The sequence below is a fragment of the Canis lupus genome, chromosome 36 (assembly GCF_003254725.2).
Source record: "Canis lupus dingo isolate Sandy chromosome 36, ASM325472v2, whole genome shotgun sequence".
Classification (NCBI taxonomy): Eukaryota; Metazoa; Chordata; class Mammalia; order Carnivora; family Canidae; genus Canis; species Canis lupus.
The window spans coordinates 16,928,936-16,953,292 of record NC_064278.1 but is presented as its reverse complement, the minus strand read 5'-3'; the positions used below and the strand labels follow the sequence as shown (position 1 = coordinate 16,953,292).

At 43.9% G+C, this 24,357-nt stretch overlaps 1 protein-coding gene and 1 long non-coding RNA gene across 3 annotated transcripts in view; one reads left to right on the top strand and one right to left on the bottom strand.

Moving 5' to 3' along the window:
- Positions 1-4,295, bottom strand: part of ITGA6 (integrin subunit alpha 6) — a 79,248-nt gene extending 74,953 nt beyond the window's left edge. For both annotated transcript variants that reach the window (XM_025460191.3, XM_025460192.3), the window contains exon 1: positions 3,900-4,295. In XM_025460191.3, coding sequence (XP_025315976.1) covers positions 3,900-4,081 — 182 coding nt within the window. In that variant the 5' untranslated portion in view covers positions 4,082-4,295. The remainder of the gene's footprint in view (positions 1-3,899) is intronic.
- On the top strand, positions 3,908-23,791 carry LOC112668104 (uncharacterized). The gene is made up of 2 exons (XR_007408600.1): positions 3,908-4,048; positions 23,251-23,791. It is a non-coding gene; the product is annotated as an uncharacterized LOC112668104 (long non-coding RNA).
- Positions 23,792-24,357: the final 566 nt, after the last annotated feature.

Here is a 24,357-nt window from a genome sequence, read left to right as displayed (position 1 = left end):
GCACCAGTCCCTGGATGCTGGCCCTGGGCCACATGGCACTCTGAATGAATGCAAGGAAGCAAGTGCCTAGGTACACATCTTGGATGTGGCTCTGATCCCTGGCTGGCTCCACTCACCCCTCATTGGACTTTTTCAGAAGGGGAGGGAGGAGGGAGTAAGACTCAAAGAAAGAAGGACCCAGAAGCTAATCCAAGGCCAGCTGGAATAAGGGTCAACTGGAAGAGAGTCCAGGCAGAGATATTTAAACAGGCCTGATTTACATGGGAAGCAGTCTAATAAATCAACATAACACAGTACATTTCCAAAATGCAGATGCTGGCCAATTTCTCCAAGACTGAAGGACATTTCTAACTTTTCCTTTAGGAGATGGCATGAGCACAAGTCAGAAATACCAAGTTCAAATCCAGATTCTATTAAGACTCTGCTGAAGCACTTGTGAGACTTCAGGCATTTCCTAACTTTCAGCTTGTTTCCTCAACTATAAAAGCAGCCAGTCCACAGAGATGACTTTTATGACTAGATAACTAGTTAATGATTTTAAAGGCAGGAGCATCACAAGTCTGAGAAAAGTCAAAAGCAAATATCAGAGTCAGAATAGAAGGGACAATGGTTGGGGAGGGCGCCTGGGTGTCTCAGTCGGTTTAGAGTCTGACTCCATTTCCTCTCATGATCTCAGGGTTGTGGGATCCAGCTTGTCAGGTTCTGTGCTCAGCGTGGAGTCTGCTTGTCCCTCTCCCTCTGCTCTTCTCCCTGCGTGTGCACCCTCGCGCTCTCTCCCCCTCAAATAAATAAATCTTAAAAAAGAAGAAGGGACAATGGGCCTGGAGAGCCTCTAGAAGACGATGATCAGAAAGTTCCCCAATAAGATAACGGACTAGGGTAAAAAACCCAGAATTGCTCTCTAAGAATATCTTACAGATTTCTTCCTTCTAGGTTCTGTTCTGCCTAATAGTCAAACACAGATTCAGCTCCTTCCAGAACATCTGAGTGATGATACATAGAATGGACATACCCACAGACATCATTCCACACGGTCTACCTGGCAGGGCTGGTAACTCAACCTTGACCTAAATGAAATGAAAGATCCCAAGGGGCACAGACCCTGACCTCTGTAACTCAGAAAATGATCTCATCATCATTTGGAGTCTCAACTTCCTTAATGCACAGTCTAAAAACCTGAGTGAAGTTTTACAGTCTCTAGTTCAGTTTTACAGTCCCCAAAGTTTTAGGAACACCCAACTCGTTCTAAGGCTCTCAGATATATTATTCTGTCATAAAATCTTAACTAGAGTTCAAAATGGTATTTAAATACTTAAATAGCATTGTAGAAAACGTAACCGGTGAAAACCTATGGCAGTTCCTATAATAGTGCACTCATCTGATATTCCCACACATCTTTACTTCTCCTGCCTCAATAAAGTCCCTTGTTCAGCAAATTTACTTTATCAGTCCAATTAAGGCCAATTAAAGTTAAATTGCTTTGAACATGGGTTTCATAAATGTGACTAAGAATTTAAATTATCAATTACCCCACCTACAACAAACTTTGGCTTTGCTCTTTGGCAGTCAGAATCGGAATGGATAACACCTGTCCAGTAGCTGGCACACAGTAGGAATTCAATTAGTGCTTCCCAATTCATCACCATTAATAGCCACCATTTAGTCAGCAAATACCCATGCTCGGCAGGAAGTAAGCATTGTGCATACGGTCTCTTAACTCCTCACAACTTTACTAAGCAGTAATATCTCCATTTTACAGATAAGGAAACTAAGGCTTAAAATAAATTAACAGCTGCTACATGGACCAGAAGGATCAGGTCTCTTGCTCTCAGCAGGGCCTACTGAACTTTTCCATAGAGTGCAGAGTTGAGGACACTGGACCAGAAGTTGTGAGACTCTCAACCTCACTGACTGTTACTTACACCCACGTTAGTTACAGACAACGGTGACAACTGATGTGATCGCGGCCTGTATGCACTGGCTCTCCTGGGAGGACCAAGGCTGCTCCTGAAGCTGGAACTTTACCAAAAGAAGGGAACGGGACAGAATTTGACATACCCCACAGCCTCCTACAAGGTGGTTCCTGCCACACTCTAAGCTCTAGGGAAAGATACACTCCCGGGTGTGATCGGCCACTCCCCTCTGTCAGCCTCCTAAGCAGAGCATTTCTAGAAGGAGGCAGACTCTGCTGACAGGCTTATTCTTACCCACAGGAGGACTTCCAGCAGCTCTAAGAGCAGTAACAGGTTTTAGCAAGTATGCTGCTTAGTGACAGGTTCCTGGCTAAAATCACATTTTGCAAGTCTCCATCCCAAAGATATTTTCTTACCCCAATACATCCCCTTCACAATGCTGGCTTGAACAACTATTCCAAGGAAGCCATCGCACCCCGTAGGCGTCAGGGGCAAGGGACCATCAAGCAGAACGTATTCCCTCTCCCGGCCCACATCATCGCTGCACTAACCAGTTCAAACTCTCCAGATGGGTGGATGCACATTTACACACTCCTAAGTGTTCAGACACTAAACATCATCCATTAGCTGAGGTAACAGAAACCACCTTTCATTTCAGATTTATAGCTTAACAATTTCTACCGAGAGAAGGCAGAGGATAAGCAGCTGGCCAGCCCTGCAGACCACCAGCCCGCAGCCTCCCCACCCCCCACCCGTTTCTTTGCTTCACTAGCAGGTGTTATCAGAAAAACCTGACTTTAGGATTCACCAATTTCAAAATTCTTAGTTGCAGAAATCAAGAGGGTTTTTTTTTTTTTCTTTCCCCCAGCTCTAAAGTCCCACTGGCCCCCCATAAACACAAAGTCCTCTCTTTAGGTGGCTGCACTTTGCTTTCTCCGGTCTGTTGGTCCTGGAAGGACCTCGGTTCAACTCAAAGCCTCAGGGGAGGAGGGCACTCCTCGGAGTTTATTTTTCAGTAGCACAGATCAAGAATGAAGGCCCACAGCGATCAAGGCGGACTAAGCTCCCAAACCCCTCTCCAGCCTAAAGAGTTTGATCATGTGGGAACCAAACACTGTCTAAAGAAAGAAAAAGAGAGGCTAAGCTATGCCAGTCTCCACTTTCTCCCGGGAGGAGCGCCGCTACACTAGGGGAGGGGGAGGGGGTTGTCTTCCAAACTATGTTTGCAAAGCCCGGGCCCAGACCGGATATTTTTTTGCTTTAACCCCTGGGCTCGGGCCTGCAAAACGCAGAGGCCCGAAGGGTCTTCGGGCACCGCCGGGCGCTCCGGGGCCTTGGCGGGGGGCGGGGGGGGGGGCGGGGACCCGCTCCGAGGGTCTTGTTTTTGCAGCTGATCTAGTCGTGCGAACAGGTGCTTGGTCAATTCCATCTTTTGAAAACGGGGTGTTGGGGAGGAATGAAGAGCAGCTCCCGCAGGAGCGCCCGCCGTGCGCGGAAACCCACGCAGGGCAGGATGCAAAGTGGCTGTGCCACTTCTGCGGGGCGCGCGGTGTCGCGGGGGCCGGGGCAGGCCCGGGTCTTCTCCACCGCGGTCCCAGGCAGCCCCCGCCCCGGACACACGCGGGAAGCTCAGCCGAGCGTGCCACCTGCCGGGGTCCCGGCAAACGTGCCCGCGGGGAAGGACCGCCGGGAAGCACTTTGTTTAAAAGAGAAGCAGCAAAAAGAAAAAAAAAGTAAACTCTCCCGGGGCCGAGGGCAGTCCCGCCGGGCAGCGGGGCCGCGGTCCGCGGGGCTCGGGTTTCCAGGGCCGAATCGGGGGCGGCGCGGCGGCGGGCGGGGCTGCTGGCGGGGCTCCCCGGGGCGCGGGGCGCGGGGCGCGGATCCGGGCGGGGCGGGGCGGGGCGGGGCGGGGATCCGGGCGGGAACGCGGCGCGCCCGGGTCGCTGCTGGCGCGGGCCGGCGCCCGGGGGGGAGGCGGGAACTTACAGCCGCCGGTCCTCGGGCTGCAGCTGCCGGTGCATGGCGAGCGAGAAGCCGAAGAGGCTCCCGGGCTCCCCGGCTTTCCGGATCACATGGTCCTCGCGGGTGTCCAGGTTGAAGGCGGCGCCGAGCCGGGGCAGGAGCCCCGCCGACAGGTAGAGCAGCCACAGCCGCCCCGCGGCCGCCATGGGCCGGCGCCCCGGAGGGGAGCGGAGGGGAGCGGAGGGGAGCGGGCGGGAGCCGCGGCGCCCTGCGCTCGGGCCGGGTTCGAGGCCGCCGCCGCCGCCGCCTCCTCCGCCTGGGGCTCCTCGGGCCACCGCGCCGGCCCCACCCCCGGGACGAGTCGCGCTGCCGCCGGCCGCTCCCCCTCGCGGGCAGCTCCCGGCCGCTCCGCTCAATGAGCCCGTTGTTCTCTGGAGACTCGCCGGCGTTTTATCAAGTGACGAGGCCGCCGGCCCCGCCCCGGCCCTGCCCTCCGCTCCCTCCCCGCCGCCGCCCGCCGCCCGCCTCCCGCCGCCGCCCGCCGCGCACCTTCCCGGCCCGCCGCGTCCCCGCCGCCCACCTGGCCCCGCAGCGGCCGCGGGAGCCCCGGGCCGGGGGGGGGGGGGGGGTGCTCCGCCAACGAGGCCCCGGGGCGGGGGGGCTGCAGGCGCGGTCCAGCCCCCGGGCCGCAGCCGTCCACGCCGACGCCGGGCGCACGATGCAGGCAGCGGAGCGCGGCTGTGACCCCGGCCCGCGGAACGCTCCGGTGCGGGGGCTCTTCTCCTCGCACGTCAGAGAACAAGCCCAGCCCTGACCCCGAGCACCCAGGATGTGCCCGGCGGCGAGGAGAGCTCCGGGCGGGAGTCACACGGGGCGCGGCAGTTCAAAACTTGGTTTCTGGGTGCAACGAAGCTCAGGAGCAGCTCCTCGACTGTAAAGGATATGGGGGATTAAGAGGGTTCCGGGCACCTGGTGGCTCAGCGGTTGAGCATCTGCCGTCAGCCCAGGGCGTGATCCTGGGGTCCTGGGATCGAGTCCCGCGTCGGCTCCCTGCATGGGGCCTGCTTCTCCCTCTGCCTGGGTCTCTGCCTCTCTGTGTCTCTCATGAATAAATAAAATATTTTTAAAAAAAAAGTTGATACCTATGGGCTCGGGGGCCCTTCTTTCCTGCCCCCAGATTCGCAGGACTAGATCCTGGCCAGGAGGCAGCTCAGAGCTCTGTGTGGGTGGTCTAAAGCCTCCTGCCTCCAGAGCATGGGGTGTGGCCTCCAGTGAGGTCAGTGAGGTGTTGACCTCTGGGGTAACTATTGGCAAGAGTTCTTGGGCAGGGGAGAGAGAATTCAGGGGTACTGTGAGATTTCGGTGACAAAAAATTTACATTTTTCATTTCACTAAGCCTCTAACATTTAGCATTTCCTTCCATTATGAATGTAGGCAACACAACACAGTGGCAGTAGGGTAAGGACCTATGACTTATTCTCCAGTAGAAACCACAGGGTTTTTTTTACATCACATCATAGATGTTACAATACCTTCGATTACAGTGGTTATTAGGTAGACCCTCTGCTAGATCTTGTTATGCAATAGGTTAATTAAAAAGTAAAAGAAAAAAAAGTATATATAGGGGATCCCTGGGTGGCTCAGCAGTTTAGCACCTGCCTTGGGCCCAGGGTGTGATCCTGGAGTCCTGGGATCGAGTGTCCCACATCCGGCTCCCTGCATGGAACCCACTTCTCCCTCTGCCTGTCTCTGCCTCTCTCTCTCCCTCTGTGTGTGTCTATCATGAATAAATAAATCTTAAAAAAAAAAAAAATAGGGATACCTGGGTGGCGCAGCGGTTTGGCACCTGCCTTTGGCCCAGGGCGTGATCCTGGAGACCCGGGATCGAGTCCCACGTCGGGGTCCCAGTGCATGGAGCCTGCTTCTCCTTCTGCCTGTGTCTCTGCCTCTCTCTCTGTGTGACTATCATAAATAAATAAAAATTTAAAAATAAATAAATAAAAATAAAAAATAAAAAAGTAAAAAGTACACATACTGCTACAATACAAATTGTTTTTTACATTTTAACTGTATTTCAAGATAATTGGTTTCCTTTGTAATCCCACGTATTTTATGCTTTTAAAAACCTTGTTCTGAAAAGAGATTCATGGTCTTTGGCACCCTGACAAAAGGGTCCCATGGCATTAAAAAAGCTTAAGAAGTGCCTGTCTGTAGGCTCCCGGAATGCCTTGAGGAGCCTGCCTTGCAATCTGATATCCCTGCATTGGAAACAGAAGCAGAGGGCACCGGGTGGCTCAGTTGGTTGAGCATCTGCCTTTGGCTCAGGTCATGGTCTCAGGGTCCCCGGATCGAGTCCCAGGGGGAAGGCTGCTTCTCCCTCTCCAGCCTGCCACTCTCCATGTTTGTGCTTGCTCTCTCTCTCTCTGTCAAATAAATAAAATCTTTTAAAAAACAGAAACAGAGTACAGTCCCAGGGAAGACCTGGAGTTCTGTGTGTGCATGTGGTGTAGGGATAGGGATGCCCTTCACCTAAAGGAATATTTGTACCAAGGGAGCAGCCTACACTGCACAAAACTGCTGCCTAAGCCTCATCAAGGGTCCTCGGGTGGAACAGCTGCCAGAGCAAGTCCCTCAGCATAGGAGGGGCATGTCCCACTCCTCTGCCGGTCAATAACTCCACTCAACTATAGTCAAAAGTGGGGTGCAGTGAGTTCAAAGTCAGTAGACAATGTTGGAGATCACAGTCTTTTAACAAATGCAAAATAATCTTGATAAGATTGTGAAACTAATCGAGTAAACCAAGAAACATCTGTATTATGATTTTTCAAGCAAGATAGCCTTTTTTCTTCATGTTGAACACCTAGTATGGGCAGAGAAACAGGTCCAAGCTATTACAGTTAGATCACAGTGACCCTCACTGCAGGCTGGTACCCAGTGGGAGCCACTGACCTGGCTGTAATGGTTACTGAAATACTTCTAAACTGGTTGATAAAAGCTCTGTCCTGAGCTCCCCAGGTTCAACTTCCCCCACCGTGGCCACTTTCCTAGGACTCACCAGCTTCCCCACAATACAGCAACTAGAGGTTTAAGCTTTTGTGCTGCTAGGTTGGGTGTGCGGGTGTCATAGCAGCTGTTCATGATACTGAATATCACTCCTCTCCTCCAAGGGTTATTCTCTGCACCATTTGCTGCTCCCTTCCCCAGATCCCTTTAATAGATGACATTTGAATAACCAGTTACGTCCTTGATCCCAAATATTGATTGTGCTCAAACTGACATTTTAAATAATGTTAAATTTAAAATAGCAACTAAGTACAGAGTGCTGCTGAATTCAACGATGCTTGTTTGGGAAAAGGAAAGGATAAAGAAAACTAAGGATGAGAGACTTGTTCCGGAGTGTCTTGAGTTCCCATCACAGATGGAAAACCTTCAACCACACTCCTACCTTTCACCTATCTCCTGCCTAGGATGCCAAACATACTTGAAGTGGAATAAAACTCAGACTCTTAACAAGAATCTCTTTGAAGACTGTCAGCTTTTCCTGATTAACTGTAATAATCACGTTTTGTGAATCAGTTGTCATTGCCATGGAAATAGGTCAGGCTAACAGAAGAGAGAAGTACCTTGCGGACGGGAGATGTAGAGGTCTTTCGGGATCTGCTGAAGATATTGTCCATTTCTGGGGAGAAGAAATGAAAGAAGCAAGAAACCTAAAAATTATGAAGTAGAGACCTGGGGAGGGAGGTGCATAGTTTTAATGCAAAAAATAAATCTGAGATAAGAAGACACTTGTCTGGAGGCAAATGGAGAGAGTTAACTTCATGATAAAGGCATGCTGACCACATAGGGCATGGCATGTGTGTGTATGTGTGTGCACATTGCAAGAAGGGCTCTACAAATCCAGTTATGACAAAATCGTGTCATGTTCCCAAAAAGGCTGATTAGAAGACAGACAGGAATGCCTAAGAATATGAATATAAAATCACAGTAGATACTTCTACAAACAAAATTTTAAAGATTTTTATTTACTTATGATAGACATAGAGAGAGAGAGAGAGAGGCGGAGACACAGGAGGAGGGAGAAGCAGGCTTCATGCAGGGAGCCCGACGTGGGACTTGAACCCAGGACTCCAGGATCAGGCCCTGGGCTGAAGGCGGCGCTAAACCACTGAGCCACCCAGAGATCCCCTACAAACAAAATTTTAAATAAAAAGTCAGTGAAGTCTGAATAGATATTTGCTCAGGTGAGAGCTTTTGAAGTATATTTTACCAATACACTTTTCAAAAAAAATTATTTGTTCTATATCCTGCCTTTGGTAGGGGAGCTTTCAAGTAATTTTAAACTATTGGTCACCTGTGGAGAAGTCGGAGAAACCCATGTCATGCCTGAAATATTTTCCATTTCCTGGGACCTACTGTAATCATTTTGCTATCAGGTTCTCTGTTGTACTGACTTCATCATCACCAACAGCAGAGAATATCCTATTTGTGGCTTTTGAGGCAGCATAGAAACTAGCTATTGAAAATTTCTCCTTATTCTCATTTTGTGGTTGCATTATCCTGACAGTTTTGCATGTTTCCTGGAGCACATGGTCCGTGGAACCCAAGACCCTTGCTTCAAATTCTCTCTCTGTTCTAGCCTGGTCAGATGACCTTAAACCATGTAATCTCTCTATGCCTCAGTTTCCCTAGCTAGGAAGTAGGGATAATGATAGCATCAACCCCCAAAGAATTGCTTTACCTTAAGGATCAATAAAGTTGGCTAGAATCAGGAGAATTCAAATTGCCAGCTATACCTTAGTTTAAAACCCAGATATATTTTATTTATTTTTCTGGTTTCATTGAAAGATAATTGACATATAGCATTGTATAAATTTAAGGCATATAATGATTAGATACATACATATATATAGTAAATTCCACATGAGATGAAATTACGTGGTATTTGTCTTTCTCTGACTTCTTTCACTTGGCATTGTACCCTCTAGATCCATCCGTGTTGTTGTAAATGGCAAGATTTCATTCTTTTTTGTAGTTAAGTAATATTCCATTGTGTGTATATGCCACATCTTCTTTAGCCATTCATCTATTTTTTTTAAAAGATTTTGTTTTATTTATTCATGAGAGACACACAGAGAGAGGCAGAGAGATAGGCAGAGAGAGAAGCAGGCTCCATGCAGGGAGCCTGATGTGGGACTCGATCCCGAGACTCTGGGATCATGCGCTGGGCTGAAGCTGGGCGCTAAACCACTGAGCCACCCAGGGATGTCCATAGCCATTCATCTATTGATGGACACTTGGCTTGCTTCCATATCTTAACTATCGGAAACAATCCTGCAGTAAACATAGGAGTGTATATATCTTTTTGAATTAGCAATTTCATTTTCTTGGGTAAATACCCAGTAGTGGAATTACATATGGTAATTCTATTTTTAATAGAATATAATAATTTCTTAAATAATTTTTAATTTAAAAATTTTTTAATGATTTAATTTTTTGAGGAAGCTCCATACTGTTTTCCACAGTGGCTGCACCAATTTGAATTCCCACCAACAGTGCAAGAGTGTTCCTTTTTCCCCACATCCTCTCCAACACTTGTTGTTTCTTGTGTTTTTGATATTAGCCATTCTGACAGGTGTGAGGTGATATTGTGGATTTGACTTGCATTACCCTGATGATGAGTGATGTTGAGCATCTTTTCATATGTCTGTTGGCCATCTGTATGTCTTCTTTGGAGAAATGTCTATTCATGCCTTTGGTCCATTTTTAACTGGATTACTTGGCTTTTTTGGTGTTGAGTTTAGAAGTTCTTTCTATAGTTTGAATATTAACCCTTTATTGGATATATCATTTGCAAATGTATTCTTACATTTGGTAGGTTGTCTTTTGTTTTGTTGATGGCTTCCTTCACTGTGTAAAAGCTTTTGTGTTGATATAGTCCCAATAACTTAATTTTCCTTTTGTTTCCCTTGCCTGAGGAGACATATCGAGAAAAATGTCAGAGATTACTGCCTATGCTCTCTTCTAGGAATTTTATGGTTTCAGGTCTTCCATTTAGATCTTGAATCCATTTTGAGTTTTTTTCTGTGTATGATATATGAAAGTGGTCCAGTTTCATTCTTTTGTAGCTGTGCAGTTTTCCCAACACCACTTGTTGAAGAGATTATCATTTACCATTGCATATTCTTGCCTCCTTTATCAAAGAATTAATTGACCATATAACTGTGGGTTTATTTCTTTTTTTTTTTGTAGGTTTATTTCTGAGCTTCATATTCTTTCCATTGATCTTTGGGTCTATTTTTGTGCCGGTACCATACGTTTTGATTACTGCTGGTTGGAGTAGATCTTGAAATCTGGGATTGTGATACTTCCAGTTTTGTTCTTTTTCAAGATTGCTTTGACTGTTCAGGGTCTTTTGTCGTTCCATACAAAGTTTAGGATTATTTGTTCTGGTTCTGTGAAAAATGCTGTTGGTATTCTAATAGAGATTGTTACCTCTATAGATTGCTTTGGGTAGTATGGACTTTTTAACAATATTTGTTCTTCCAGTCCATGAGCATGGAATATCTTTCCATGTGTTTGTGTCATCTTCAATTTCTTTCATCAGTGTCTTATATGGTTTTCAGAGTATAGGTCTTTCACCTCTTTGGTTAAGTTTATTCCTAGGTATTTTATTATTTTTGGTGCAATCGTAAATGGGACTGTTTTCTTAATTTCTCTTTCTGCTATTTCATTAGTAGTGTATAGAAATGCAATGGATTTCTGTATTTTAATTTTTTGTATATTGAAAGGCCACACTTGGAGGAGATATTTTTTAAATTGACTTCTTTAAGGAAAAAATTTCTTGCTTCCTGTAAAAAGCGTCAGTGAAAAGAAAAGAAAAAAAAAAAAAAAACAAGCTGATTCTGAGTTAGACCAGTGATCTCTGGAGTGCATCCATTCAGGTCAAGGTAAGGACTCAAAGGAGGCAGCTTAGCCTCACCCACTTCCCAACTGAGGGGCTGGACAAGTTCCTCTACTTCTCTAGGACTCAATTTTCCAATCCATAAAATGGTCAGAATTCTGATCTCACCAGGTTATTATACAGATTAAATGAATTATATACATGAAGTATACAGCACAGTGTCTTCTATTAAGTATGTAGCAAACAACATGGTAGCGATGAAAACGAAGGAGGAGAAAATACACTAGAAAATAATACAAGAGCTGGTTCAGGTAATGGACTTTAAATACAGGGAGAGAGAACATGTGATGTCATTTGTACCCCACATTCACTTCATGTAAATGGTCAGGATAAACTATTCCTTCCCATTAGAGATCGGCAAACAGTCCCTGTCATGGCAGTTTCTCAGTGCCTGACATTGGGGTGGAAGCAAGTTGGTACTTGACACTGGCTCTAGGTGGCTTGCATCTCTTGCAGTGTTCACAGGGACAACAACTGGCCGCAAACTGGACACCATAAGCTGGAAAGAGAAAAACAGCTCAGAGGACTTGCCAGCTAGGAGGCCTGGTGGGAGAATAAGATGAAAGTTGAAGGACGTTCCCAAACACATTCTTATCTTCCTCTTTTCACAATCTGTTCAACCAGCGGGAGAGTTACTGCAAGGGTTATCCAAAACGACGGCCAACTTACAAATCATTGTTACTGTGTTTGAAGCTTTAGCTCATCTACTACATCCTGCTCACTGAAAATAAGTTGGCAGGGTAGTTAGCGGAACATGCAACTTAGAAAAATTGGACCCTGAACTTCAAATTTTTTTCAAGATTTTTGAATGTGGAAAGCAAGCCATTTGCATGCAAATAACAGTACCCACTATTTAACAAGACACTTGAAGGCAAGGTAATAAATTCTGCCCTGTGAACATACCACCATATAGAACAAAAAACAAAGAAAGCAGGAAAAGAATGCAGAAATTTGGACCACCTAATAGCTGAGAATGTTCCTGAAACAATGCCTTTGCTGTTCCAGATCGCAGGATTAAAAGTGAGGGGTTGAACAGTTCTGCATTATACAACGTATTTCTGGGCATTCCTGGTGAAAAAGGAGAAAAATGGGCCTGGTGACACTTATATCACATTTCATTTTGAAAAATCATCAAACATCCAAAAAAAATCATCGTAAGTACATTTTCAAAAGGCAAAAGACATTGTCCAAATTCTGTATCCGGAGACATCAAAGCGGAGACCTTTTATAAGAGAGAATGTCAGGGTCTCTGATCAAATTAAGACTCAGGATATCGCAACTTCTGATTTGGTAACCAAGACCACACCTTCTTAGGCTTCTTCAGCTTTGGCCCACCAACGCCAATTTCCTGCCCCCCAAACCAGGAACTGTAGCAGTTCACCAAGAGTGAGCTTGATGGAAGGTTCTCTGGCAGGAAAACACCACCAGGAACACTGTATCAGCTAGGCTGGGCTGTTCAGACATAAACACATTTGCATGTTCTTCCTGCCTACAGAAGGGTGGAAAGCCTCAAAAGCTAACCAGGGGGATTCCTGCCAGGGTGGACTTTTTCAGCCTTGGACCCTACCAGCAAATAGAGGCTCCACCCCAATGCTCCAGAAATTCACTTTCCCGGAGTAACCAACCCATCCCCAGTTGCTATGGGTTACAGAAAAGTTTGGGTAAATGCCACATTGGTTGAAAAGAAGGTAACAGAGTATAGGAGACAGTCAGCTCTTTGATTTTGAAGGGCTATTAGAATTTCCCAATTTACACTCTGTAAATAACCAAAATACATTTATTCCTCTGAGACTTTCTTCATGTGCTGACTCCAGTCATCTAGCAATGGCTATCGTGGTTATAAATAACTTCAATCTGTATTTTTTTAAATAATTCAATTGCAGGAAGAATAGTTTTAGTGTTATGTGTATTTTTAAAATATATCCCAAAGTTGAAATCTTTTCAAGTGTTAATTAAAAGGAAATATATATATATATATATATATATATATATATATATTCTAGCCACTAACCACTTACAATAAATATTCAAAGAGGAGAGGAGCACTGAGTAGACACCGTGACCGTCGGCCCACGCACTCCCTTCTCAGACTCCCTCAACACTCTGCATACACCTCTCTCCCACTTCATACTGAGTGATACTGCGATTCATCTGCTTACAGAAAACTCTGTGCTACTAAACTTAGTTCCTTCAAAGAGGAGGCCGAGCTTTACTCATTCTTGTATCCGTGGTACCAATAACTAGGAACTAATTATTCATGGAAACTACTAAAAAAATGACTGGTTATAATACCTACGTTTTTCACTTTTATGCCAGTACTCTTCTTTGAAGTTTAGGGGTTTTGTGTTTGGTTTTGTTGTTTGTTTGTTTGTTTTTTAAAGAAAATATGTCACCCTTGTATTACATGCTTAAAATAGAGCATACCCAAGAGTGTATACTTTATTGAAAGGGCATATACCCCCCTCCTTACCCAGATTCCTCTAAAAATCAGTAATTTTCATAGAAATGTAAAACCCCTGCGTCAGGTCAGCCAGTTAACAAGGTCTGGACTCAAGGTCTCTGATGCTCTAATCCCACCAACAATTCAAAGGCAGGAAAATAAATGAAAGTGTACTGCAGAATCTGGAGTAGAAATTCTTAGCAAAGGATTCTGGGGAGGCTGGGCGGAGCTTGAAGAGTGGAGCATGAAGGCTGAAAATCCAGAAGTCCTTTGAACTAAGAAAGCAGCAGGGTCCTTGGAGGGCTAGATCTCCTACATTGGAAAATATATTTGCTTCACTCTTTGATCTGCTGTCCCCAAGTCCTCACAATGCTGCCAGCATCACTGTGCCTCATCCTTTAGTCACCAAATAAACAGAAGACATGGTGACAAATGGGAAGTCACCATGAAGTGGGGAGGGTTCAGGTGATAAGCTTCCCTAACCTCCCCCCAGCTCCACCACCCAATCCAACCAACAGTGTATACCTGAGGCAGTCTGCACACACCCTGCCCTCTCCCCCTTCCAGCTGTATATGCCTAACTGGGAGGAATCTCCATGCCAGCTAGGCCTTCTCAGGAAAAGATTTCTGGGAGAAAGCATGCATTGAGGATACAAAGCAGACCCAGCTGAGGCTCATGAGCTTGAAGCAATACTACTGATGTGATGTTTTTATTGCAATGAAAATCAAAAGACTGGGGAAAATAGGCTTCTGTTTGCACCTGCAAGGATGATATGCTGTGGTTCAGAACCACAACTATAGTTTAGATGGAAATCTGGAGACACAGTGGGTGAGACAGCATAGTCATAGCAAGAAAAAAAAAAAAGACAAAGCATGAGGTAAACAGTGGGAAAAGGCATCCAATGTGTGAGTCCCAGAGTTTCATCCTTACGGACTAAATTGTTTTATATAAACATCCATTTTCCCTGGGATTTATTCAAGGTTAATAGTAAAACTGTCAGCCAAGAGTTACCTATTTGGAACCTGTGCAATTACTCTCAATCATATATTCCATTTAATGGATCTCTCGATTGTTACTAAATATTAATCAGTGCATACCAGGGTTTACTAAATAGTACTAAACACTCAGTGCATGCTCTGTGTATACATAAGGGTTTCTTGAGTTTTCTTCCATATTTTTTTCATATCATTGGGTAAGAGATTTGAGAAATGAGTTACAATATTGGATTCTTTTTTAGGGTTCTAAGGTCACAAGAAAATGTTTGAGGAAGACTCAAGATGGCCATGGATTTTTTAATTTTCCTCTCCTTGAGAGGTGGGGTCTAACTCCTTCACCCTTGAATCTGAACTGGCCTTAGAGATTTTCTTGACTAATAAAAATTAGCAGATGTGATCTTCTGGGACTTTCCAGGCTGATGCATAAATAGCCTTATAGCCCATTCCTGGGACTCTTGGAACACTCCTTCTTGTACTCTAAGCTGCCAGGTAAGAAGTTCGACTTCTATAGTGGAGCAACCATGAGACCATGTGGAGAGGACATGGTCCAGCCTTCAGCTGTCCATGGCAAAGTGCCAGGTATGGGACTAAAGCTATCTCAGACCCTATAAACCTGCCCAGTCACCAACTGAATACTACCAAGTAATCCCTGCTGAGACCATGTGGAGCAAAAGCAGCACCCAGCCAATCTCTGTCTGGATTCCAGACCCACAGAACTGTAAGATATTAATAAAGTGGCTATTGTTTTAAGCCACTAAGTTTTAGGGTAGTTTATGTCAAACAATAGCTAGCCAAAACAGATGTAGTATAAAGTCCCCATGTGGGACTCCTCTGATGGTGGTCATCAACTTCTATTCAGCTGACTCCTCCTCTGCCAATCTTTCTCAGGGGGAGCAAGTCCACAGTGGTAGGCCATGGTTGGCAAAACTATTGGGTGATGCTCTTAGAGAAATGAGATCACTTATACTTGCTGAAAGGTAACTAGATAGAGTTTTGAGGGTGATGATTTCATGGCTCCATGACTAATTCTTAATCACTCAATAATAGGTCCAAAGCATGTACAAATAGGGTAGGCTTTGTACAGTTTCTCCCAGCGTCTAGCATGGACTATAGGGAAAAACAAAAAGCAGCTCTGTCTGGCATTGTGCAGTTGGTAATAGCTTCCACTGGTCCACATGGGGCTCCCTGACCCAGTTTTACCTACAAGAGTCTTTTATCATCCCTAGTTCCCAGTAGTGTTATATATATATATATATATATCCATTATAGATTATATATATATCCATTATAGATTATATATATATATCCATTATTAGAACATATTCTGAAATGGCACTGCAGAGGCTGAATCCCAAAGTGTCATTCCAACACGAGCATAAGAATCCCGGCATAAGGGAGGCGGTCTAAAAGCTTAGAAGATCTCCCACCAATGTCTCTCAGCCTCCCTCTTCATTAAAGGCCTTATCCCCCCTCTCCAGCTCCAGTTTCATTTTGTAAAAAGGTTCACTGCCTTATGTGCCATGAGCAGACAAGCTTATCGAATGAACTGTAAATCTAATCAGTTTGGCACAGGGGTTTCATGGGAGCCATGTAAACAATAGCTGGAGTTGTGTTAAGCTTCACTGACTCCAACTGATTCCCAGTTTGGTTCATTTGTGCAGAACAGTTGGAGATACAAAGCCAAGCCCATTAATTTCCAGAGAGCAGAGAAACGAGCTGTCAGTCCCCGGGAGGCTTTCAATCCACACTCTAACTACAAGATTTTATTTAAGGCATAAGGTGTGTCTTCGTGTTACTCAATTTCTTTCCATTTCCTCAATATTCCGTATTTCTTAGGAAATCCCGGCAATTCTTGTTGAAATTGGAATCCTGCGGAGAAATGAGCAGAGAATGTCTCCAAGTTCCCACGGCCCCGCATAAAAGTGATCAAAGTGTGGTCCTGAGTCCCCACCCGAGACTGCTTCTTAACATGCTTGTACCCCAGGTTACCTCCGGAAAAAAAGACTGAATCAGCCTCCGCAGCTAGTTCAGTTCTATTTCTCATTCCTCTACTTCTAGGGCAACACATTCGTGTTTTTCATGTGAATTACACCCTCAAGATTGTAAAGTTTAGTAGTCACAAGGCTGAAGTCACACCACTTTTCAATCTCTTAAATAGCATATGCTTAGTTTCCAGATGGAAAAATGAATATTCACCACAGCTCCATGAGGAATACCAATTTCCCATCACTCCCTAGCATTGGGCGATGCAGTTATAATACTGTGCTAATTTAGGGCATTTTCTGGTCCTCCGAGCCTCATATTTACATACGAGCTGAAACTGCAAATGGAAATGAATGGAGATGATGATATTTGCTTTATCTCAATTTTTCTGTGAGAAGGAGAAAAGCACTTAAGCTTGAAATAAGCAGATGTGAAAACACTTCTCACTAATCAAAATGTTTACCACTAGGTTAGAAGAGGCTGCCTGTTTGGAGGCATAGAACCCGATATGTATACTTAGCAAGATAAGTGTATTTAGTGTGATAGAACCTTGGAGCAGAACTTTTGCAGCTTAGTCCAGATGACAACTAGCAATACCACATTTCTTTATCAGGCCTTTCACAGCTCATGAACTTGAATTCAAGAGTACCTCCTGCGTCTCTTTCACTACAGACTCACACCAACATATTGGGAGTTTCAAGTTACCATACCCAGAAGTAGCAGAGAGGAAAAAATGTCAAGAACAATGAAATGTCACTACAAGATTCAAAGAATTAGCTTTGTAAAAATATGTCATATTAAATTAAGGAAACTTTAATTGGAATAAAGAAAATTAGATATCTAATATTCTGGAAGACCATAAAAATTGTGCAACTGCCCTCAATTTGATCACAGGCAGTTTTAAACATTCATAACAACAGAAGACTTGTGAAATTATATATATGAAGGTGACAGGAGATTGCCAATGTGATTCTATAAAGCGCTTGGCATAACAAACCAGTCTAGAGATCCACTTGCATTTTCTTGAATAAGACCACAGTGGTTTAAAAATCACAGAATCCCACCTCAAACTAGCTTAAGCTATACAATTGGTATTCAACAAAGGTTAGGGAATTATCACAATAATAACTAAAATTTATGGGATTTATACCATGTGATAGGTAGTTCCTAACATTTTACATTGATGCATTCATTTAATCTTCACAATAACGAGCATCAGAAATATTCTTAGCGATCCCATTTTATGCATGAGGAAACTGAGGAGTAGCAGGGTCACATAAGTCCCCCAAGTTATACAGATCAGAGGTGTCCAAGCCAGCTTTTGATCCTAGGCAGGCCAGCTCTAGACTGCCTGACTCCACCCCCAACTAATTTCTAGAATATGTGACTTTTTGAAGTTATCAATCAAGAAAAAGCATTATCTTTTGACTTTATTTTGGTATCAGTTGGGATCATGGCTTTCAGATTGAAATCACAAGGCAGTAGTGATCACTGCGACAGTGTCCACCTGTGATGTTCCGAAGAAAGTCTGATTGTGTTTATTCTTAGAATCTACTTCATTCAGGGGGCGCCTGGGTGGCTCAGTCAGTTGAGCACCCTACTCTTGATTTCGGCTTAGGTTGTGATCGTGAGGTCGTGAGATGGAGCCCTGCATCACACTCAGCAGGGAGTCTGCTTGAGATTCTCTCTCCCTCTGCTCACTCCCTCCCTCTCTCTCAAATAAATAAATCTTTGTAAAAAAAAAAAAATCTCATTCAATATCAGTATTTATTTGGTAGACAAAAAGAGAATGTATTTCCCCAATGTTTATGTGCTAATGACTTTAGTGAAATTGTTAATAACCTGGAAGACAATAGAAATTCAAACTAACTCTCAGAAAATGGGGAAAATAATTCAATCACTTTAGATGCCCCAGAGATGTTTATTAATCACAGTGCCAAATCAGCCACTCCATGCTGCACGTGCTCTGATTGACCACCTCACGTGCCCAGCACAGGTGATGGGATGGGGGCAAACACCTGACCTGGAGGTATTGGACTGCCCTTGGGTCACAGTCTATCCAGAGACTGGAGTGGGCCTAGCAGATCCTCACTCTTGGGAGTTTGCTCTGGAAAACAGAGCGAACCAAGTGGCAACAGTAACTTAAGCTGAAAAGCTACGATGTAGGGAGAGGAAAGGAGAGGCCCTTGTGGCCTTGTGCACACAGGCAAGCCAAAGCTAGGAGGGGAGCAGAACAAGGTGGTCCACTGAGAGAGGAGAATGAAGCAATACAGAGTGAAGAGAAAGGAAGAGGGTGGGTGTCTACACAGATGAACATGAGAAATCAGAGTGTGCTGTGCCTGGTGCTGCTGCAGATTCTGGAGGTTCTCAGTTTCCACTGTGGTGCACAGGCACTCTTAGGAGCCCCGGTGGCCTGAGAACTCAGGCTTTGTTCCTTGCAAACAGAAAAATCTTACCTGAAAGTCAAATGAGTGAAAAGCGATTCACTTTTGGATAAAATCTCTCTACTCCAAAATAGGTTAGGGAACTACTGATACACAAAAAGAAAAAGAAAAAAAAAAAAAAGACTTAAAATTAAGAATAATTTACCTAAGTGAAATCATGGTTTAAAAAAACAATACAACACTGACCTATATGAACAGGTCATATATATCATATAAAAAATGATTTTTTTTAAGAGGTAGGTTTTAGGGACACCTGGGTGGCTCAGTGGTTGAGCATCTGCCTTTGGCTCAGGGCTGATCCCGGGGTCCTGGGATTGAGTCCCACATCAGGCTCCTCATAGAGAGCCTGCTTCTCCCTCTGCCTATGTCTCTGCCTCTCTCTGTGTCTCTCATGAATAAATAAATAAAATCTTTTTTTAAAAAGAGAGGTTTAAAATAAAACTTTCTTCTCTCTTTTAACCAAATTTTACTTGGCACACAGTGTTATTTTTGCCACCCTTTAAAACAAAGAAAATATAAAGATACAGATCTCCTGGCAAGGGTTCCAAGAATAATTAAAATTACTACTGTATGACTTATAAGTGAAGCTGCAAGGAACTGGGGGCTCTTTGGTCTAGAGAGAATAAAGTTAAGGAGTGACTGGTTATTCAAAGATATGGAAGGTTTTTAATCACAATTATGTCTTGTATTCATAAAAGTAGGAATGAACAAGTGCTTCTGTCAGACAGGATGAGGAGTCCATACATAGGCTACAGAAGGCCAAGGACCGCCTAGTCCTGGAGAGATATTCAAGAAGAAATTTAGAAAACACACGCAAGTCTTGCATGGTTGACAAATAGTACTCAGTAGCATCTCTGGGTCTGAGCTGCCAACAAAAATACACAATGGCTGTCATGAAGTGCCATGGGAAGTCATGAGTCAGATAAGAAGGAAGAAATAGAATATAGAAGAAAAAGAGGAAGAAGAAGAAACAAGCAGATAGGAACGTATGTCGGAGGAAGCGGTCAAGTTAGCATTCACCTTTCAGATGATGTCCTAAGATCACTTTGCTCTCTTATTTTGTACAATATAGTATGTAACAGGGTGGCCATCACCAAACCATAATTGGGTTTAGAAGTGACCCAAGTCGAGCACGACATATAGAGTGGCCAAGAGTTTAGGCACTTCGTGTGCAATCACCCGGCCTCGCTCTCCCCAAGACCTCCCTGAGGGAGATGCCTGACAGCCTGTGACTGACTGACTCATCAGCTACCTTCAGGAACCCACATGAGAGCAGGGATGCCTTGACAGGAATATCACCTATTGTGCCACTCTGCACTGTCCACACTGTGCACAGCTCTGCCTCTGGGCGAAGGTGTCATTTGAAGGACAATGGGCGCCATGACCCTCATTTCTAAGGTACCTTGCTGATGAAGAGAGAAGTGAAGGCAGCTTTGTCTCCACTGAGGCATGGAGGACTAAATCCTAATCCCAAATCCATGTTTATTTCATGAAAAAGCCACTTCTTGCAGTACTCCATTTCCATCCCTATAATACAGGGTAGGCTGTCTTCTCTTTGACAATATATCATGCTACTTATGACATACACATATCTGACCGAGTTGCTGGGTTTAATTAAAGTTGGGCTGTTTAAGAAAGTTGAGCTTTTACAAATGAGAAAGAAACTATGGTACTCACTACTCAAAATACTTGCTTTATGGACCATTCTAGAGGTCATAAAGTTTTGTACTAAAGGAGACTTTAGGGGTCATATAACATTCAATCTTCTCATGTGTACAGGGTTGAGGTAACTGAGACCCATAAAGGGTTAGGGGCAGAATCAGGATTAGACCATGAGTCTGTCTAATCTCACCAAGTAGTTTCCCCAGCAGGCCAGGTCAGCACAGAGGTGGCATGTTCTTTTTCTCAATGACAACCCAACACACAGAGTTCATCGGGCTCTGCAGTGGAACGTAACCATGGAAGTTCCATTTGCCCACAAATGCTAAAGTTATAGAGCATGAGTATAAAACAGAAACACTTGGCAGAGGCTGAGGTGATTTCATGGCTGTGTCCCGGCATCACATTCTACAGAGGTTGGATCTTGTCTGCCACTGCCCAGGTTCCACCCAAGGGTTGGTAATCTTCCTGGTTTCATACTACTTCTAATTGTTGAGAAGAAACCAAGAGGAGACATGCCTCCCCCTTGTAGAAGTGGCTCTACCCCGGATCATGTCTGTCTCCACGAGTTCCTCCTAAAGTCACCCCATTCAAATCAACTTATTCTAATGTTCCTTAAATCAAACTTGCTCTGGGCTGAGTGTGAATCCAGTTTAATTTTTCATAAGGGGGACACCTGGGTGGCTCAGTGGTTGAGCGTCTGCCTTTGGCTCAGGTTGTGACCCTGAGGTCCTGGGATCGAGTCCCACATCAGACCCCCCCGCAGGGAGCCTGCTTCTCCCTCTGCCTGTGTCTCTGCCTCTCTCTCTGCATCTCTTCTGAATAAATAAATAAAATCCCTTAAAAAAAAAAACCTTTTTCATAAGGGAATGAAATTATTCTATATAAAAACAATGTTTTTCTGAAGTTACAACTCACATGCCCAGTATGAAAGCAACTTAGGCAATAGGAGTGTATAAAACAGAAAGTGACATTTTCTACCCCGTCCAATGCCACGCCCCTGAGATAATCATTGTTAGCAGTGGGGTTTACGTCCTCCCTTTTATGCGTGTAGGAACATGTTTATAAATATTTGCCTTTCCAACCTTGCATGATTTAAGGAACTCCTTATTAAAGATCATACGTCAAACTCCCTCTTAATAATGGATTAAGCCCTACCTTGGGGACCCTGAAAACAATAATAATAATGTAAGTTACGGACGAGAGCAACCTGGCTTGCTGTGACTAGTTTAGGCAGGTTTCTCCAAACATGCAAATAAGTCAAATCTGGTCATTTAAAAATAGGACTCCAGCTCTTACTCAAGTTAATCATAAGAACTGCAGAACCGAAGTTATTTGCCAATGCTTTTCTGCTGAGTGGCAGGAAGGTTGCAAGCATAGGAAAACTCTATTTAATACTAACCAGTAGCTTATTTAACATTATTTAGGAATCTTCTTGGCACAGTTTCTCTGGAATTCTATGTTCTCTGGTGAGTTCTTTTGGTTACACTAGTCACTATGTCTAGGCGATGTTCCCCTGATATTTGGGGAAGCGGTTATGACTTGGTCTGATTTGAAGGCACATTCCTTGTAGTCTCGCTGTGACTCAGGCAAGTCTATGCCCAGGTACCTGAGGGCTGTGTCTGCACACGCAGTGGTGAGACCAGGTAACCTGAGGTATTGTTTATCTGAAGGGCTCCCAGGCTGCCGAGCACCTGGCAGCTGCTCAAAAAGAAGGGACACCTGTACTTGGGAAAGAACAGTCGCTCCCCATAGTGAGCATTCACCCCTCACAGGGCTATAATTAGTGGATAACACCTTTCAGGCTGACTGCTGGCTCTCGTGGTCTCAGACAAGCGATTAGCTTCCATTGAGTCCTTTCTGGCTGCAACAGGACACACAGGGGTAAGGTGCAGGGAGCATGTATTTAGCACGAGTGCTCGACCAGGCCCATGCATTGTGGTCTGTGATACCAAGGAGTCCTGTTTAGCCAGAGCAGAAAAAAACGTAAAGTCTAAGTGATTGTCAGAGCAAGCCAAAGGCTAAGCAATTTGTGCGATTACCACTTGCTTTCCCTCTCAATGAGATACAAACAACTCTGACCTCTAATCTAAATTTCACCACAATTTTCTCTGTGCTCCTGAGTGCCATCGCTGCCTCAATTTCTTGTTCTGCAGAGGAGGGTGAGCAGTGCCTCTCTCCAAAGGAGGATCGATTGGTTTGTGCCAGAGATGGGTGTTGAAAATATAGATCAATGGTCACAAAATGTATTTACAACAATTGCAAAATGCTGCCCCGTTGCCTCTGTTAGTCTGGAATTTAAAAAAAAAAAAATCAATTGCTACTTGAAATAAGCGAGGGTGATGTTTCTCAAACTAAGATTCAGAGTTCTGAAAGAATTCTTTTTTAAGATTTATATATTTTTTTAAATTTTTAAAAGATTTTATTTATTTATTTATTTATTTATTTATTTATTTATTTATTTATTTATTCATGAGAGACACAGAGAGAGAGGCAGAGACACAGGCAGAGGGAGAAGCAGGCTCCATGCAGGGAGCCCGATGCAGGACTCGATCCCGGGTCTCCAGGATCACACCCTGGGCCGAAGGTGGGCACTAAACCTCTGAGCCACCCAGGAATCCCCTATGTATTTATTTTAGAGAGAGAGAGTGCCAGCGGGAGGAGAGGCAAAGGGAGAGGGACAGCGTTTCTAGCAGATGCCCTGCTGAGTGTGGAGCCCAGTATGCGAGCTCGATCTCATGACCCTGAGACCACGACCTGAGCTGAAATCAAGAGTTGGACACTTAACTGACTGAGTCACCCAGGCGCCCTGAAAGAATTTTTTAATTTAAAAAAAAAATAAAAAATAAATAAAAAAAAAAGAATTTTTTAATTTGGCGTTTTCTTTTAGATTATGATCTAAGAAAAGTAATACAAGAGCATTCTGAACCATTGGGATGACCACCTGTGACCAAACGCTATATTGAGTTCAGCACCTGCATTTGTGCTTCCAGACTTGGTGCCGAACTTCGGTGTTGTATACATCACTGCACGAATTGTGTACAAGGAAATGTACTGAATTCATTGGACAACCAATATGATGGATCAATGGATAAAATTTCAGAAACTGTAAAAATTAAAAATACCAGCAGTGACCATAAGGAAGCCTCAAATAATGGTCCTTCATTTTCAAGATCAAAAGAGTCAACTGGTGAAATGTAAAACAACTAAACACATCTATGATTAAACCCAACATTAGCAATTTAGTTTCCATAAAATACCATCTATTGCTCATTTGGATTTTACTGGTTTTATAAGTATGGATACTTAATTGATAAATGCATTTTGGTATCATGCTTAATTAACGTTCATAAACCTAAAAAAGTATATACCTAGTTTTGTGTGTGCTTACAGTTCAGTAATCTTACATTAAAAAAATAATTTGAGACTCACTTGGGCTAATATGAATTTTTTTTCCATGAAAGCAGTCTATAATTTAATTTGAAAAATGCCTAAGGCATTAACTGCAATTTGGTTTGTTAAATTAAAAAGTATCATTCTAATGTCAACTCTTAGAAAGGAGTTTTGTCAATAACTCTCAGGCAGAGATTTAAAGCTGGTGGATCTTCCTAACATTAATCAAAGTTTTCTTTCCAGTGCACATGTATTCATATAGTCACTTATACACTCATCAAACGTTGAATACCTCTAGGCACTGTGCAGGCATGAGAATGAAGAATATGATAGTATTTTTACCCTCAGGGTCCACAGCATGGTTGATAAACTGAAAAAAAAAAAATGCCCAGTAGAAATCTACTTGCCTGGGAGGTGAGAAGCCCCTTTGGGGAGGAAAACCCCAACTATGTATGTTTACTCTTGAGCATGTCTACTCAATTGGTAGAGTGACCAAATATGTTATTTATTCCTGTCCTAGGTATCTATACCTGTGATAATACCATTCTGCTTTGCTCGAAATAACTTTGTGATACATTTTTAAGCCTGGGCAAGTCCTACATCA